At 32.4% G+C, this 19,336-nt stretch overlaps 2 protein-coding genes across 4 annotated transcripts in view; both read left to right on the plus strand.

The window, feature by feature from the left end:
- Positions 1-1,713: 1,713 nt before the first annotated feature.
- LOC134696907 (uncharacterized) lies at positions 1,714-4,914 on the plus strand. The gene is made up of 3 exons (XM_063558874.1): positions 1,714-2,212; positions 3,424-3,570; positions 4,887-4,914. The coding sequence occupies exons 1-3, from the start codon at positions 1,887-1,889 to the stop codon at positions 4,912-4,914; spliced, it is 501 nt and encodes a 166-aa protein (XP_063414944.1). The 5' UTR covers positions 1,714-1,886.
- A 2,582-nt stretch (positions 4,915-7,496) lies between these two features.
- The window catches only part of LOC134697135 (integumentary mucin C.1-like), a 165,220-nt gene continuing 153,380 nt past the window's right edge, over positions 7,497-19,336 (plus strand). Inside the window, exons 1-6 of one of the 3 annotated variants that reach the window (XM_063559195.1) lie at positions 7,516-7,601; positions 8,639-8,733; positions 9,310-9,456; positions 9,886-10,032; positions 12,155-12,304; positions 13,171-13,376. In XM_063559195.1, the coding sequence (XP_063415265.1) occupies positions 8,685-8,733; positions 9,310-9,456; positions 9,886-10,032; positions 12,155-12,304; positions 13,171-13,313 (636 nt within the window). In that variant the 5' untranslated portion in view covers positions 7,516-7,601; positions 8,639-8,684 and the 3' untranslated portion in view covers positions 13,314-13,376. Of the gene's footprint in view, positions 7,602-8,638; positions 8,734-9,309; positions 9,457-9,885; positions 10,033-12,154; positions 12,305-13,170; positions 13,377-19,336 lie in introns of those variants that run through there. The other 2 variants (XM_063559193.1, XM_063559194.1) reach the window with 2 other exon arrangements.

Consider the following 19,336-nt stretch of genomic DNA (forward strand, 5'->3'; position numbering starts at 1 on the left):
AGTACATGTTAACTATGTAGTATGTTAAAATTAACTCTTTCAAACTTTCAATAAACCTCTTCTTTAAGAATATCAATGTTGTGAGTACTAGTTGTTTGGACATTGTTTTATCGGTACTAAAATTGTTTTTGTTTTTGATAAATTAAAATGTACCGAAAAATGTAATGCTTTATACTTATGGACACGTATAATCTATTGTCCTACGTCTAGTCGATGATGATATACGCACTCATATCATGCTTTTCTTTCGGAAACTGCAGGTACTCTTATTGTATTTTGTCAATTCATTTGTGATTGTATTGACCGTGATGCTTATTTGCCGAGTAAGTCAGTTCGAGTTTGGTATTTATATTGTGCTTTTGAACAATTTTCGTTTGGTTTCTGTCATTAATAATTGTCTTTCGCTTATATGTTTTGTTATAAATCTGTTTGACCTTTTTATGACATTTTTAACATGTTTGAAAATTTGAAAGAGATAAATTGTGAGTGCTAATATTTTAATATCAGTTGTTTTTCCTTGCAGAGTTACGGAGAGTTTCACATACAAAAACTAGTTTTACATCGAAAGATCATAAATCAAAGTTTCGGACATGCCATCCTTCGCGATTTGTTTCAAAAAAAGTTTTACATGCATCTTTTGTTTTAGTTTTACCTCGTTATTTAAGCTCTGCAGGCGACTGCAAAGTATATATATGCAATCTTTTTTTTTTGTCCTTAACTATTAAAATTTTAGATTAAAAGTGTTTAGGGATAAAACACTTGTTTATGCTAAACCAGCAACATATATATTGATAGATAATTATACTGTTCCCAGGTTAAACACAACTTCTAAACGCATTGTTAGCCAAGCATGTTTAAACAAAACGAATTTATATGAAAAGTTTCACCAGCGATGTGTTTATGATCTTTACACATTTATGACAGTATAAGGTTTAGATCTGTTCATCAGAAGATGTCTAGTACCAGGGAGTATTCATAGATATAAAGTTATTTGCTGGTACTCAAATAATTTAGTTGTTTTAATATTCTGAGACTACTATAAGCCTGAGACTACTATAACATAGTAGTCCTAGGTTTATTTAAGTAGTTTTTGTAATAAAAACAAAACCAATATTGTCAGCATATAATCTAATTGTTCTTACAGTACTTCTGTGTACATTCGAAATATGAAAAAAAGCTGAAAAGATGTAAATCGAAGCCGGGGGTTCTGTACATGGATCCTTAACAGGATTGTGTATCTACTAGACAACAACCGGACAATAAATGTTCCTTTACTCTGGGTCTAGGGTAGAGGTCAGCCTATGCCTTCGCTCATGACTTGTATTAAAGTTATGCCCAACTAGAATATTTCAAAGTTTTATTGTGTATAATAACAAAGAAACACAGATTTAAACGGAAGGCTGATGTCTAGTTCATTTCCCGGCATACACATGATACAGACAAAGAGGATTAACATGAATTACTTTTTATCAAAACTAAATAACTTGATAAATTCCGACCAGGTACAATGCGTTTATAATTAATCAGCTGTATATCCAGTGCACGTACGATTTAATATTTTAATGATCTATAATAATGAATAAGATATGAAAATCCCCTACCCGATGGACCGTGTGGTTTAAATTCTATTTGAAGGTGTGCCTAGAATGGTAGATTTAGCAGATAACTTATAAATGTGGAACGTGAATTTATCGTTTCTCTCCCTTCTCCTCGGTATCCCTTTATGCAGAAATCAAAAATGGGTGATAATTTGTTGTTTTTACCTGAAACAAGTTTGCAGCAGCCTACAGGAACGCCCATAAGACAAAAACTGACACCCACGGTTTCTTTTGACAATTTAGTGTCACACTGGGACCTAAATAATTTAGAGAGTTTAGGTCTTTTCAATGCAGAGAAGCCTGTTGACATCAACACACTACCAAGGATTTGTATACAAATCCTTGACACTACTTAATAAATGGCTGTCCTACAATTCACAAATATCGAATTTGTCACCAAATTTGAAGACATTTATAACACTTCTAGAACGATTTCTAAATTTTAATGTCAGTTTACCAAATGATTATTCTGAAGGTGAACGAAGGGAAGATAGACAAGCCCGATGGACAAATGAAATGGAAGCATTAGCCAGGTGCAAGATCGAGGCAGATAAAGTGTATAGATATGAAGAATTTATTGATAATGAAACTGAAATTGATAATGATTTATTATGGTAAATATCATAATGTATAATGTAATTTATGCCATAGTCATTAACCTATGAACAATGTTCACAGAACTGACATATATATTAAACTGTATAAGGCCAGAGACATATAAAATGTATTATAAATTTTGGTATTTACCTGAACTTTGTCTCTCAAAGACCTTAGATCTACTCCGATCTGTTCTGATGTCAAGCAACTTCACAAACAACCACATTTTATTAGGACTTTAAATTTTTCATTGTGCAGGCGCGGATCCAGAGGGGGGTTCTGGGGGTTGGAACCCCCCTTTTTTGGATGATCAATGCATTTGAATGAGGACATGTAATTTGAACACCCCCCCCCCTTTTTGTCCTCGTTTAGGAACCCCCCTTTTTAAAATAGCTGGATCCGCCCCTGTTGTGTAATGTCAAATTTTACAGCAATGCTGTAATTCAGTGGTTGTCATGTTTTCGTTTGTTTATGTGTTACATATTTGTTTTTTGTTCATTATTTTGATATAATTAAGGCTGTCAGTCTTCTTGTTTGAATTGTTTTACATTGTCATATCGGGGCCTTGTACAACTGACTATGAAGAATGGGCTTTGCTCCTTGTTGAAGACCATACAGTGACCTATAAATGTTAATGTCAGTGTCATTTTGGTCTCTTGTAGACAGTTGTCGCATTTGCAATCATACCATATCTTCTTTTCTTACATTATGTGATTTTAAGTAATAGCAACAAAAAAACATTCTGACATCATATGATAATTCACTTTTAATTTTGATAACAATTTATTTAAATTGAGAACTTACATTTTGTTTGGACTTGTGATATTTGAAGTTATGGGAGACAAATTTGTGGGACAATTACAGACACTGCCATGTAGACCATGTAGACATTGCTGCAAGTATTTTAAGGTTATGCATATAACATAATCATGACAATCCAACAGACGCTTCTGTAAGAGTTTTTCTGTTGGTTTGGCTTTGCTGAAGAGTGACAGTACAAAAAATGTATATATATCCATTTTCCAGTTGCCCTGGGATGTATTAACATCATTAAAAAAAAAGATTTATTTTGATATTGTAAAAAAAAAATAATATTGAAATGACAATTATCATGATTATATCATGTATATATTATAAGTACTTTTAACTGTACAAATTATGGATATATAAAACTATGAAATAAGTGACATGGTAAGATTAAACAATTTTTTTTTTTTTATATTTACAGTCTGTTTGATAGTATAATGTCATCTGTGAGAGAGTTTTATGTCGACCTGAAACAATTTATGGTAGACAGCAAACTAAATCGCTGTACAGAAGGGTCATATAGAGAACTCTGCAGAACATTTTTAAAAACATGTGGACTTGGAACCAGGTAAGATATTGAACATCATGTACTGTAGTCTACTCGTATGAACAAAACTCTTAATCATAAATAGTTTCTGAGAAAATTTTAAGCAATAACCATATACTGTTTTTGAGATAGGTAGGGACATATAACCCCCTCCCCTCTTTTTTTTCAAAAAATCTAAATATCACTAAAATAAAATTTTGAATCAAAACTTAAAAGTATACAGATCTTTAGATTAATATAACAAAGAAGTGTGTAAAGTTTTAAGCAATAATCATGAATTTTTTTTGAGATACGGTGCGAAATGTAAAAAAAAACCTCCTACTTTTTTACAAAATACTAAATAACTGAAAAATATAATTTTGAATCATCACCAAGAAGTATATGTGAGCCAAAATTTGTTCCTGTGAAAAAAGTTCCAGTGGACCTAATTTCACAGGTAATTTGTTCTGGGAGAACTTTTTACACAGACAATTTCTATATAATTTGTTCCATCTATATGAAATAAGTTCCACACTTTACCTGGTGAAATAAGTTCTGGGTTGATGAAATTTGTTCCTTACCTAGTGAAATAAGTTCCATGTTTGTGAGATTTGTTCCTTACCTGGTGAAATAAGTTCTGGATTTGTGAGATTTGTTCCTCACCTGGTGAAATAAGTTCCTTGTCTATGAAATATGTTCCACTGGTTTAACAAGTTATTTTATATACTGAGCACTTGTCATCAGTCAGTTTAAAGTCATTATAAAAAACACGTATTTAGTCTGTATCATATTGATAATGTAATAAATAAAAAGTGTAAACATCCAATTTGGATCATGTGGAGTTCAGCAAAAGTTAAATAACATACTCAATTAATAATACTAAAAATGACAATTATGAACCAGGAAAGAGTAGAATAAAAAATAATAATAAAAGTCATTCCCCAAAAAAAGGTATCATAGTTAAAGATGAACATTTGTACTTTTAAAAAAAGGACAAAGTGACTGATCAATTATTTTAAAAGACAAAGAAACAAAAGACACACTCTTTAAAAACTGCAATGACCATAGCTAAGTACATGTATGATTAGAACACCCATGACAGATCAACAGGAAACAAGAAGGTCGAATATCACATAAAGGATAAAACATAAATACAAATTATGATACATTATTATCGCTTTTATTTCTTATCTCCATCCTACAGTCATGCATTCAATTACAAATGTACCCCATGCAAGCACAGTACTTATTTTCTGTGAAATAGGTTCGAGCAGAACATTTTCATTGATTTCTATAAAATACCTTTATTCAAAACTAATATCACAGGAACTTATTTCACCTTTTCTTTTAAATTTTAGTATTGGAACAAAACTCATGGTGCTGTAATTTTTGTTCCGGAACTTATTTCACACTTGTTTAAAAAAAATTGTTCCGGAACAAATTTTATAGTGCTGGAACATATTTTCTGTGAAATAAGTTCTGGTGGAACATATTTCATATGAAATTTGTTCCGGCGGAACAAATGTCACGCCGGAACAAATATTTTGTTACATATACAGATCTTTAAATTAATATAACAAAGAAGTGTGTAAAGTTTTAAGCAATAATCATAAATCGTTATTTGAGATAAGGCAAGACATGTAAAAAAAAATCGCTCTTTTTTACAAAATACTCAATAACTCAAAAATGAATTTTTTAATCATCACCAAAAAGAATACAGATCTTAACCCTTACCATGCGGTACCCGTCTTTTGACGGACGGACCCTAAAAACCGTTATTTGGCTCCAATGGCGTTCCATACTTTTAGAAGTCCACTTTATGATACTTATTTTAAAAGTTATGCATGTTCCGTCAACCTGAGGCTATCCATATTCACGTTTCTCATGTATAAGTAACATTTTGAGCACAAATACGGACTTGGAAAATTGAAATTGGCTAAAACTCGGTTTTCTGGAGGGGTAGGCTTTACATCTGTATCTTACACAAGAAGTTCAGAGGCATAAAACTGGCAAAGATAGTGCAAACCCACAGCCATATAACTGCTGATCATTATTATTATTGAAATACGCATAGGAAACAACTACTTCCGGTTTTGGGTCCATTCGAAGTCAAAAATCGGCAAAAATCGTGAAAATCGGTATTTTGGGTCCAAATGACCTTCTGTAGACTGATGAATCAAGATCAGATTCACTCCGACCTAACAACTGTTGGGGTCAATTTGTTCACTAGGATCCACTCTACACGCAGGCTACAGCTGGATACCTTAACCAGCAACCCTGGGTCTTCTGGGTCAAGAGAAGGGGTGAAAAATCGGAAAACATTGACGCTTTTTGCGCCTGTTGACCCACTTTGGGTCAAATTCCCGCGAAAAGTACTGCTAGACTTGGAATTTATAGATCCCGCATAGCAAAACAGATACAACACTCGAGCAAGGGGTTTACTGATGAAAAAGCGATGAAAGTCAAGGAAAAAGAGTTCTTCCAAATACTGCCCTCATTCAGCATTATGAATATTCTGGCAAGTTGCGCATGATTATAAACTGGTTAAAACAAGTTGTTGATCGATTCAGTTTTGGCCATTTGAGACTTGAATACATCAAGCAACTTTGAAGTAGCGATGTTTGGAGGCAGTTTGTTCTAATCCTTGACGTTGTTTACGAAGAAGGGCCATTTCCTACAATCGTTTGTGGCTAACTGTAAAAGGTGAGTAGGATGTCCTGTCTTGTTCGGGCTTCTTTTTGGTATTGTAGGTATTTACTCTTGTCTATGGCTACAAGGTCGTTTGTTATTTGGTTGAGCATGATGAGTGCAGCTTCTTTTCTTCTTGTTTGCAGACTTTTCCATCCTATTAACACATTATAGATTTACGCAGCATTTATTTAAATTTAAAAATAGAAGGAAACTTGTGGTCACTGTTATAACGTTAAATATGTACATATTATAAATTTATATTTTACTAGAGTCAGCGTTTATAATTTCCGTTATTCAGAGGAAGGGCGGCTTGTTAACGGATGTTTATCGTTTTAAGAAAGGGAAAATACGCATTTACTAATGTCTGACCTTCAATCAGTTAATCAGTGCGTCCAATATAAGTACTTGTTAAAGTCATTTCTAATATTTGGAAATATCACCGTCTTTGTCAAACTGAACAATTATTTTTACTGCAGTCTGCCAATCAGTTTATACGTTAGTTGTGTACATTTGCCTGATCTTTAAATTAGTTTATGTATAAAGATTATTACAGCTGCTTCAGTAGATTACGTTTCAATTCGGTTCCTCAATTGCACAGAAGTAATGGCCCCTAATTACAGAAAATTGCTCGAAATTATCAATTGTGGCCGGTATTAATAACACATATATTAAATATCTTCAATATTTTCAAATTTTACATACACATTTGTTATTCCAAATGATTCGAGACCCACATCTGAGTCTTGTGTTAATGGAATGTGCTTCATGAGGGTTTACATTTACAAATTAGTCTTATTTGACACTTTGTCATTTGATTTTGCCATGTGATTATGGACTTTCCGATTAGATTTTCCTCTGAGTTCAGTATTTTCGTGATTTTACTTTTTAACACTCTTTTTATAATAATTTCATATTTATAATTTATCAAGAAGCTCAGCAAGTATTTACATTGCGTGTAAACGTTAATTCCTAGCTAATGTTTAGCTCCAACTACCGTACTTATGAATAAAGGTTTATTTGAAGCACATTTCGTTGAAAAAGCATAACTAGTTATGTTAACAAAGACGTGTTAAGGGGTGGAGGCAGCAGAAGGCCCGCCACCGTATGAAGCTACATATATCGTTTTTTATGGTTAGTGTATTTATTGCATATACTACGCCAAAAGTTACCTTTTATTCCCTTTGCCCTTTGTAAAATCCTGGATACATATCTGATTAACGAATGTTTCTTTACGTGACATGCACAGGAAAGATGTATGATATAAAGTAAATGTTTTAATTGGATGATTGCAGAATATATACACCCATTTAAAGATCAACTTAACGACATATACACTAGCCTCTTTGCTTCGATTGTGTATTTCAGAGGAGTTAACGTTGAAGGTATGTAATAACTATTGGAGATTAATATGATTTGAAGTGAAAGATGGGATTATCATTTTCCTTATACGTATTGTTTACTGCTGTGTTCTTGTGTTACCGAGCTACATTTGGTCTAATTTCTGTTACACCTGACTTTTCATGTCTTTCTACCTGTGTTCTTGTTCACCGTTCCTTTTTGAATGGTCGTATTATATGCAACCATATCTCATCTTATTTATTTTTTGTTTCATCTCGATGAAAGTTAAACATCGTCGTTCTTATTCTGGCGTCGTTGGCGTGGGCGGCGACGTCAACAATATGTAAAACGATTGAATTTATGTAAGTTAAAGGAAAACCTACATGGCTTTTTTAAAGGTAAGTCATTTTGTTGTTTGGAATGCAGTTGAAACAGTATTAGCATTTAAACATTTGTTCTATTTTATGACGCTAATTGAGCCCGAATCTCAGTTTGAATGGTCTAATAATCAAAAGTGTTTGCTCAGTTTAATTGAATATGTTTGTTACTAGTCGGTTTAGAATGAACCTCTTATGACATTCAATGATGAAAGATATGCAGTTGTATTAGCAATGGAACATTTCATGATCATCTTAATCATGGTATTTTACCTTTAAAACTTTTGCTCTTTTTGTATGTATGATAACGTATGAGATTAGTTCGGTTAATAATTAACCATTAATGGCCATGGTTAGTCAATGATATAAGATATGCAGTTGCATTAGTTTTCAGTCACCTAATTTATAAGTAAAGTATCTGGCTCCACTCCTTCGCTCATGTTCTATTAACTTTGAAATGTTTGCTTTGTTTAGATGTTGAATTTTGTAAATAGGTCAGTTTAAAAATCCATCAATGGTAAGACAATGATATTTGGTATGCCGTTGCATTAAGATTAACATATCTCGTTTTCAAGGCTATCATAGTTCAATTGCACCCAACTACGACCATTACATACGGGGGATACATCTCTGCGTGAAAAGAAAATACAGTTTTATATAATAAAATAAATGATTCACTTATTAATAATTGGTTTATATTTTAGGTCATACAAATATTTGAAGTTTCTTTTGAACAAAACATCCTTAGAAATGAACATCTGCGCCATTCTTCTTGCAGTTGTTGCGAGTTTAGGGATTGGTAAGTATTCTACATCACATCAGTTATATCACTACGTTTGGAGAGTACAAATTGGGTGGGTGTTATTTGGAGAACCCTTTCACAAACAATAGCAAGACGTCTTGCAATAAACTTAGGGGTTTGGAAGTAGTTTTGACTGCACAACTATGATTCGGAGATATTGATCCCATAACTCAATTTCGTATTTTTTTCCCTTTGATTCGTGTTTTCAGGTTTATATTGTTTATTGTTTTTTTTTTTATATATGAGTTACTAAGTGAAATCATATATCTTGTACATATGTTATCAGGATTGAAATGATAAATTAAAAAAAAAGGCGAATGTTGTTTTTAAAGATGACCAAATACTATTTTCATTGTTCTATATTATACAAACTTCTACACTAAGGATTATACATAAGACTGACAACAAAATACCATTATCTGTTAAACTCCTTGAAAAATGTTTGGAACTCATTGAGAAAACTTTAACTTTGGCTGCACAATCATTGGTTTTTAACTCTTTTTTTAAATGTGAGAAAGAAAGAGCAATTTTAAGAATCAATTCCCTAGTGTAAAATACTTTTACATTTTTAAGGATTAGCGGAGGATTGCCATGTAGCCCCTATATTCCGTGAAGACTGTGGATGGATTGGAATTACTCCAGAGAAATGTGAATCACGGGGTTGCTGTTATGATTCAAGTATTACTGGAGGAGCTAAATGGTGCTTTAAAAAAGCAAAAAGTAAGTATGAGTATTTATAGTATCCTTTTTAAAATACATTCATTTTGATGGTTTACATAGTTATCAAAGGTACCAGGATTATAATTTAGTACGCCAGACGCGCGTTTCGTCTACATAAGACTCATCAGTGACGCTCATATCGAAATATTTATAAACCAAACAAATACAAAGTTGAAGAGCATTGAGGATCCAAAATTCCAAAAAGTTGTGCCAAATACGGCTAAGGTAATCTATGCCTGGGATAAGCAACGTGTTTATCAAAAACGTAAAGAAAATCTTTTTTTTTTTTGTGTCTTTTTTTTTTTGTTATTTGGTGATGGCATGGCACAAATGGTAGAAACGTTTTTCGGCTGAGATTGATAAATTTATTAATTACCATAAAAAGGAATTTCTCTAAATTTTGATCTTATTCATTTATTTTTTACTCAGGTGAATGTGAGGTTTTGCCTAAATACCGTAAGGAATGCGGATATTCCAACATAACAAAAGAAATTTGCGAGAAAAGGAAATGCTGTTTCAACTCGAACACACGTGGTGAAAATGTGAAATGGTGTTTCCAAAACTCAGATGGAGCAGGTACTTATTTAATTGAATTAACATTAAATTATTTGTATATAATGAATCCCTAGTATTACATGAATGCATCGTTCTGAGAAAGTTCATCGGAAGGTACCAAGACCTTGTTGATAAATATATCAACTTCTCAAATAATACACGATGGTCTTGATGTATAGATGCTGCGTACTGATGTTGTTTATCATCTTAACAACATGTTTAACTGTTCTTTCATTTGTCTTTGTTCTATTATTAATATTACTTTTACTGTTGAATGGTTTTATGTGATATCCGTTTGACGTGGCTCGGTACTTATACATCTCGTCAATGTGTGTGTTTTGGCTTTCATTTTTGGTGGTTTGTTTTTATATGCGACTCTTTGTATTTCTTCTGTTCTTATTACGTGACTCTGTACTTTAAAAGATCCCGTCAGTATTATTTTGGTCTATGATATGTCATTATGATACATTTCTATTATGAATTACTATATACGTTGAACCACAAACGTCAAAATCATTCAATCGCGTAGTGGAATTAACTATTTTTGGATTCTCATAAATTCTACCTAGAACTTTTGGACTAGTTTAAATCTCGGTCTATTTCTGTAATTTGTTCTTACATATTTTTGATTTTTTAACTCTGTATGCTTCCATTGCCTATGTAAATTTTAAAACTGTTTGTATGCACATTGAACGACAAATTTATGTGACGTATACACATTTTATGACGTCAGACACTCAAGTCAATCCATGTATTCGTAGATAGATGTTTTTGTGTTCTGTTAAATTGTCCCTTTTAAAATTGTTAAGCGATGATGACTGATGTACCCATATTTTGACTATTTTATTAATTGTGACTGTTTTTTTAACGCATCAAGTAAATATAACGGAATTTGACGAGACTGTTATTAAAGAGAGAGGGTTAGCGCTATAGAACCAGGTTTAATCCACCATTTTCTACATTTGAAAATGCCTGTACCAAGTCAGGAATATGACAGTTATTGTCTATTCGTTTTTTGATCCGTTTTGTTATTTGATTTTGCCATGTGATTATGGACTTTCCGTATTGATTTTCCTCTGAGTTCAGTATTTTTGTGATTTTACTTTTCACTAATGTGGTTCGTACGTTTTTCTCGTTTCTCTTTTTTATATATAGAATAGACTGGCTTCGTTTTCGCAGTTCTTTGATCTATTAAGATTTACCTTTACAAATTGTGACTTGGATGGGGAGTAGTCTCATTGAAACTCATACCACATGTTCTTATATCTGCCAGAAATAACGTTTCCCGTTTAAATTTAGAATATAAAACGATCCCATATTCCTTTTTGGCAATGGCAGGTCTGGTATCATTTGACAGTGATTGTTCATGCTCATGTAGTATCTTCTTTCGTTCGATATATATTATGAATACATTTTATATCAGAACCTATTAAAAGTGATTTGCCTTTTAATGTTCATCAGAAGACTTGACAAATATTGCCATGGTTAAAACGGAAAAAGGCGACATATTTGAATATTTCTATTTGATCATAAGAACCAATAAAATATTATCTTAGAAGTGCTAATAATACATTTCTTAATTCATCTACAAATTCAATCTTTTTGTAAGCTAACTTATTTCAGTATTGATATTTCCTATGTAGTATCGAATCTGCTGTGAAAAAATGTACATACATCGATTGTAAAAATAATTTTGTACTTGTTTAAAGTGGTACCTAACACTACAGGAAGATAACTCTATAACGTCAGCTACACGTTTTAATTTCGTTGTGTAGTAACGGGAATATTAAGCTCAATGATAAAAATTGGTGTTTGTCAAACTGCTATATAACCAATGTAATTTTTCTGACAAAACGGTTGGTTCAAATTTTTTGAAATTTTTAAATTTTTGTAAGGGTCAAAGTAAATAAGTCAAAACTTTATTTAATTAAACGAGTTAAATTAATTTTAGTAAAAGTGTTAGGTACCACCTTAATATGTAATGAATAAAAATATTTTCTGTTGTAATCAGGTTTATATTAGGTTTGGTCAACTTCTATATTTTGAATAAAAAAAACTTACAGAAATCAATTGCTTTGCCACTTTCAAGATAAGTTAAATATAATTTAGAACGTGTAATGATCTGATGAAATATGTTTGACAGAGGTATTAAAGGAATGCCATGTAGCTCCTATATACAGAGACGAGTGTGGATGGATTGGGATATCAGAAACGGAGTGTGTAAACAAGAGTTGCTGCTATGATTCAAGTATACAAGACCCGGATGTCAAATGGTGCTTCAAAACGGCAATACGTAAGAAATTCAACATGTAATTTGACATCGTAACATCATGAATTCTTATATATTGAAGCCTTTGATGGACAAAGGAAGAAGGAAAATAGCATAAAATGTGCATGTCATATTATTCAATAGTCGTAATCCACTTTTAAAGCTTTTTAAGAATTCTTCGAAAATGAAAAAATCACCCTCTTTTTCTCTTCTCTATTAGTTTTCGTACTCCATCATAGTATTGATGACTTTGTACCGTGCATGCTTGGGTAAAATTGACAAACTGACATTACCTAACGTAGTAGCAATTTGCACAGACATCACGTAACGTAGAAGTAATTGTACTCCCATATTTAAACAAGTTTTACTAGAGGGGTGTATTGCACAGGTTGATTCGCGGAAGTAAACTTTATAAAACATAATTTTTCCTTTCGAATTGCAACAGTAGGAATACTTACTGTCTGCCCTGGTTTTTTTTACTTTTTAAAAAGTAAAAGATGTTTTGTCAAAAAAATAATAAGAAAATTCATATTTCCACAAAATTTTGTCATCATGCCTGCAAAAACGTTGTGTAAAAATGTTCACTCATTTCAGCCATTTTATAATGATGCGAAGAGTGTTTACTTGGTGTGTTAACGTATAAACTAACTAAATTGAATAATAAATATCCATTATAAGTTTAGATAAAGTTATTGCGTATGTGATTTCAATATTACCTTAATATTAAAGCTAATTTATTCGGTATGTTCCCTAACATTATTGTAAATGAATGTTGTTTAAATAGATTGTCCTACTTCTAGTTACATGTAATCATTCTAGACACTCAGGTGTTATCCTTAAAATAGAGTACAGTTTGATGTACAAATGTAGCATTATTATACATTATTTAGGTGAATGTGAAGTCCTTCCAAACTACAGAATGGAGTGTGGATGGGAAGGGATTACAAAAGAAGCATGTGAGACCAAAGGATGTTGTTGGAACTCAAATACATCTGGAGGAGCAAAATGGTGTTTCAAAACGAAAAGCGCATAATCCAGTAGTTCTCAACGAATGAAAAAATCCTCTATGTTTATTAAATTAAAGATATGACAATTTTGTTTTGTTGAATGTCAGAAATATGACAATTGTTATCTATTCGTTTGATGTGTTTGAGCTTTTGAATTTTCTATTTGATTAGGGACTTTCCTTTTTGAATTTTCCTCGAACTTAAGAGTATTTTTGGGATTTTACTTTTTACAAGAGTTGATACACGCATACTTGGTACCAGGCACATGATTTGCTTTATATTTTGGACACAATAACAGAAGAGTACATGTGTCTTTTTGTATCACTTCGCTTTTACAAACAGACAACTTATGTTTTTTTCCAATGACATTGCTGACGTTAGAGTGAAAATGTAATATATTTGTGTATGTTTAAAAACCTTTAACTATGTTTCGCTTAATTTTGCATGCTATCGGTCATCCTGATTAGGGACTTTCAATTTTGAATTTTCCTCGGAGTTCAGTATTTTTGTGATATTTTACTTTCCACCTTTTAAAGGTTCAGCATAACAAAAACGGTGTGGATGATATGTTAAACCCTGTTAAAACACAGAATTGTTCTTTACTCCCTAATAAAATTAAGAATAGAATAGTGAATGTGTCAAAGAAACAACAACACTACAACTGAGCAGAAAACCTATGCAGATCACTAATGGGTTGTCTTCAACACAGCGAGAAATCCCATACCCTTGAGTTTTGAACAGCGGTATACTACTGTTGCCTTGATTTTTCGGTGTGTTCTGCAATTGTGTTGGTTTGTTGTCTCTTATACACCTCCCCACTGTCATACTCAATTTGAGCTTAACATCAGACTGTATCTTTGTCTCTTGATTTTTTGGAAAGCTCGTCTATTTAAAGAAAAGTGATTATAACATTATGGACAAATTTCAATTGTATTGTATTCGGCCAAGTTTAAGGGGAGGTATATTAACAACTTGCGATGTTTCTCATTTGGTAATGACATATACGATTTTTTTATTCACCTTTATCATGCATATGAATATTGAAACCTCAACATTTGTATTTTGTATTAAAAAAAATTAAAGAATGATTAACAACCTTAGATTTTCAAAAATACATCAACTAGTCGAAATGCATGCTAGTAGCTTAATCATATCAAAAGAGATTTGTAAATCTTAAGTCATTATCGGTACAGGGCCACCATGGCCTAGTGGTTTGATTAGTCGAAGTTCTGTTTCACAAGGCTGTCAACATTGATCGTTTGCGTTTGACAACCGCACATGACATGTGCACTCCGGTCAAATCTGAATGGAAAAACTGAAGGTCGTTGGGTTTTGTTTTTTTTTGGACACTCCGACTTTCTAACTCAAACCAACTTACCCGGCAACGAAATAGCCCTAAAAATGGCGTAGAAAACAATCCGTCAGCATCTAGGCAGGAAGCTAGCTAGACTGTGTGTCTATATCATTCGCTGCTGTCAATTTACGAACCACTGTATCAAATGTTTGGTGGTAAAACACGTATTTACCATATTTAACTGGTCACGACGAAAAGCATAGCTGATTGAGAGTACACATGTGATCACTTATGTACCATTTTCGCGTTTAGTTTACCTTAGCCGTATTTGGCACAACGTTTTGGAATTTTGGATCCTCAATTCTCTTCAACTTTATACTTGTTTGGTTTCATAAATAGTTTGATATGAGCGTCACTGATGAGTCTTGTGAAGACGAAACGCGCGTCTGGCGTACTAAATTATAATCCTTGTACCTTTGATAACTATTTGTCTATCTAGGAGGAGAAATATTTAAACATTTGTTTGTACAGTATTACTATAACCATCGGGACATATAAACGGCAAACAGTGTCAAAGAGCGGCGAATAATACAAAAGACACCTAGGTCAAATTGACGATGCAATGGCAGAAAACCCAACACAGCTTAGATCGATCATTAAAGATAAAACGTCACAAATAACGCAAATATGTGTCATTCTTCATATCAGTAAGTAATACTATATACTTGTTTTTATATTCATATATATTTCTATTCTTAGTAATGAAATTTGGAGTTATCAAAAATACATTCCAATAATGGACTCTTAAATTTTTCCTAACTACTTAAAACAAAATAAACTGACTTTACAAATAACAGTAGACACACATAAACCTTTTGTTATTTATCACCTAATGGACAATTATTAACTGCAGTTTAATGTGCTTTTATTAGTCTGATGCATCTCCAATGTATTCAAATATTCTGCAAATGTAAAGTAGATGTATGCAATGTATTATGCAAAAATACATTAACAATATAAAAACAGTTTATAAGAAAAATAAAAAAAAAAAAAATTGACATAATGAAGATGTCAAATTTATAAAATGGATGGATATGTTTAATATTTTGCGGGACGATATTAATTTGAAAAGTCGTTCATATAAAAAAAAAAAAAAAAAGAAGAAGATGTGGTATGATTGCCAATGAGAAAACTATCCACAAAAGACCAAAACAACACAGACATTAACAACTATAGGTCACTATAGTATATATTAAAAGATGGTCAAATCTATATGTGCATACACTTACACCTCCATTCAAATATTACCACAATGGAACTGATCAACGGATTAAGAGTTTATTTCGATGAAATTAAAAAAGTGTTAAGATACAACCAAATAAAAAAGGCAACAGTACCTGTGTATTCTTTTTTATATTGTAAACATGCCCCAGTTATAAATGAAGTAACGGAGCATTCAAGTAATATCAGTTTGCTTAAGTTTTTTTTTTTTTTGGTAGTTCACGTTTAGTCTGTTTGTACTATTTTAATATACTAATATGCTTGGTCTATATGCCATTTTATGCTTTTTGTTACATGTTTGTTTGTTTGTTTGTTTGTTTAGGAATTCAGATTATACGCAATGAAATGTTGACTGCTGCGTTCCGTTTTTGACAATATTACCTGTAATGTCTGTTTGTTTTGTTCAAATACAATCGGATTTGATGCGGCTGTCATGCAAGTGAGAGGTTAAGCTAGCTTTAAACCCAGGTGTAATCCACCATTTTCTAAATGAGAAAATACCTGTACCAAGGCAGGAATATGACAGTTGTTATCAATTCGTTTAAATTGTTTTTCGCGGAGTTCAGTATTATTGTGATTTTACTTTTTAACCTTGATTTATCTTAAATGAAATATCTTATTTGTCAGCACAAGCATTGGTATTGCTTTTTGGTCAAATTATCATGGGTTAAATTGAATAGGTGAGCGATATCAGTCCGTTTCCGGTGAATAGAAAACGATGGGAGATGAAACGAAATGTGGAAAGCATAAGCATTTGTCGCAACTTGTCAAACAAGAAATGTTAATTACTATTTCAATGGACTATACATGTCAACTCAATTGTTCATGCAAATGTTGTTATAATTGATTACATGTGGTAGCTTAATTTTGTTTAAAATAATGTTCGTGTTAAATAAAAGCAACAGTAGTAATATACCATATATACTCGTAACAGAATTAAATCAAATATGTACAAAAGTACATACCCATAAGACCTGCAAGTACTGCAAATAAATGAAAATGCAATTAGATTTTTATAAGATATAACAATTCATTTTTTTTAAAAGTTGTGAATGTTGAGAAACTGCATGGGTCCATCAATGGCCATGCTACGTCAATCTTCAAAGATCCAAATGTTGCTAAACACCTATCTGACCTCCATGATGAATATGTTGTTGTCCCGCAGACAAAGCCCCAAATAACATCGTTTTTATCTGTAAAAGTCATTACATTAATTGTTTGATAAACGAATTAGGTATTGACAATTCACTTGGAAACCCAACATATACCCTCACGACACTTACCAAAGAGGAAATCCTGGATAATCAAAGGTCTGTTCTTTGTTCCTTTGGTATTTCAACCAAAGATGAAGAACTGGATCTTCCATCACTGTATTGGATACCTAAACTACATAAGTGTCCTTACAAACAACGGTATATTGCTGGGTCTTCCAAGTGCTCCACGAAACCCCTTTCTAAATTATTAACATCCATTTTATCAGCAATCAAAGACGGGCTTCAAAGTTATTGTGAAACTGCCTATTCTAGAGGTGGCGTGAATCAGATGTGGATACTTAAAAATTCCAAAGATCTTTTAGAGTACATACAATCTAACTCTCTTTCATCTTGTAACAGTATTAAAACATTTGACTTTTCTACTTTTTACACAAGTATTCCACATTCTAAACTGAAAGACAAATTAAAAGAGTTGGTATTACTTTGCTTCATAAAAAAGAATGGCCAACGTAGATACAAGTATCTTGTCTTAGGGAGGGATAAATCATACTTTGTAAAGAATCATTCTGATTCAAACAAAAAATTCTCTGAAACCGATATTATCAAGATGCTTGATTTCTTGATTGACAACATATTTGTTACGTTTGGAGGACGTGTTTTTCAACAGACTGTCGGCATCCCAATGGGAACAAACTGTGCCCCTCTACTTGCTGACTTGTTTCTTTATTATTATGAGGCTGACTTCATGCAGGAACTTCTTAGGAAGAACGATAAGAAGTTAGCAATATCCTTTAACTCTACTTTCCGCTATATAGATGACATTCTTTCACTAAACAATTCAAAATTTGGTGACTATGTGGATCGCATCTATCCCATCGAATTGGAGATAAAGGATACTACAGATACAGTTAAGTCGGCTTCATATCTTGACTTACATCTAGAAATTGACAATGAGGGTCGGTTGAAGACAAAACTTTACGACAAAAGAGATGATTTCAGCTTTCCAATTGTGAACTTTCCATTTCTTAGTAGCAACATTCCAGCAGCACCTGCATACGGGGTATATATCTCCCAATTGATACGATATTCCCGTGCTTGCATTTCCTATCATGATTTTCTTGATAGAGGGTTACTGCTCACAAGGAAGCTATTAAACCAAGAGTTTCAAATGGTGAAGTTGAAATCATCCCTTCGTAAATTTTTCGGACGCCATCACGAGTTTGTTGACCGTTATGGAATAACCGTTTCACAAATGATATCAGATATGTTCCTTACGTCGTAACTACAATCCCCTTCCCTTTCATGAATTTGACCTACCGAATTAGACTATTTACCGGATTTGTAATCACATAAGCAACACGACGAATGCCGCATGTGGAGCAGGATCTGCTTACCCTTCCGGAGCACCTGAGATCACCCCTAGTTTTTGGTGGGGTTCGTGTTGTTTATTCTTTAGTTTTCTATGTTGTGTCATGTGTACTATTGTTTTTCTGTTTGTCTTTTTCATTTTTAGCCATGGCGTTGTCAGTTTGTTTTAGATTTACGAGTTTGACTGTCCCTTAGGTATCTTTCGTCCCTCTTGTTTATTATTTCCATTATTGAACGAAAATAATTGTACGAATATCTTGATTGCTGCAGTTGTTGTTTAAACGGAAAATGTGACCTAAAATAAAAGGAACGCATAGGAATAGGAATTTAGAAGGATATAGAGCTAAATAAAATATCATTCTGCAAAAAACGTCGTGTATATTATATTTCAAAACATTATTTCTTCCGAAACTGCTAAACATTTAGAAAAAATATATATATTTGAATAAATTTGCAAAAACACAAATGCAGCATCTATAAGAATATAAATCTAGTTTCTTAATTCTTGAATTTCACCGTTGGCGTTTAAGTAGTTTTTATTATTTCACATATTTTTTTCATTATGATAATTTACATAATTAAAATGTTGGGAAGAGATGTATAGACGGATTATTATTAAATCATAAACACCAGAGGCTTGCAATCAACAGTCATTGAATTTTTGACACTAGTATATGTTATATAAACAATATATACCAAAATATTTATTTATTACATACCTTTCAAGTACAGATAACAGATCATGACTGAAAAACAATAAAACTTTATAAGATGTATGCGATAAGTTGATGTTTATAAAGATAGACTTTATTTCAAGGCAGGTCTTCAAACAAATTAAATGTGTACCAGGTGAAAAATACTCCTAAGCAAGTTTTGGGTCAATAATTATATA

The sequence above is a fragment of the Mytilus trossulus genome, chromosome 14 (genome assembly GCF_036588685.1).
Source record: "Mytilus trossulus isolate FHL-02 chromosome 14, PNRI_Mtr1.1.1.hap1, whole genome shotgun sequence".
Taxonomy (NCBI): Eukaryota; Metazoa; Mollusca; class Bivalvia; order Mytilida; family Mytilidae; genus Mytilus; species Mytilus trossulus.

Bases quoted from the DNA above. Each gene is read 5' to 3' on its own strand.
- LOC134696907 (XM_063558874.1), top strand. From the start codon at position 1,887: ATGCAGAGAAGCCTGTTGACATCAACACACTACCAAGGATTTGTATAC. The intron at 2,213-3,423 runs GTAAATATCATA...TTATATTTACAG, and splicing joins ATTGATAATGATTTATTATG to TCTGTTTGATAGTATAATGT. The intron at 3,571-4,886 runs GTAAGATATTGA...TTTAAATTTTAG, and splicing joins ACATGTGGACTTGGAACCAG to TATTGGAACAAAACTCATGG.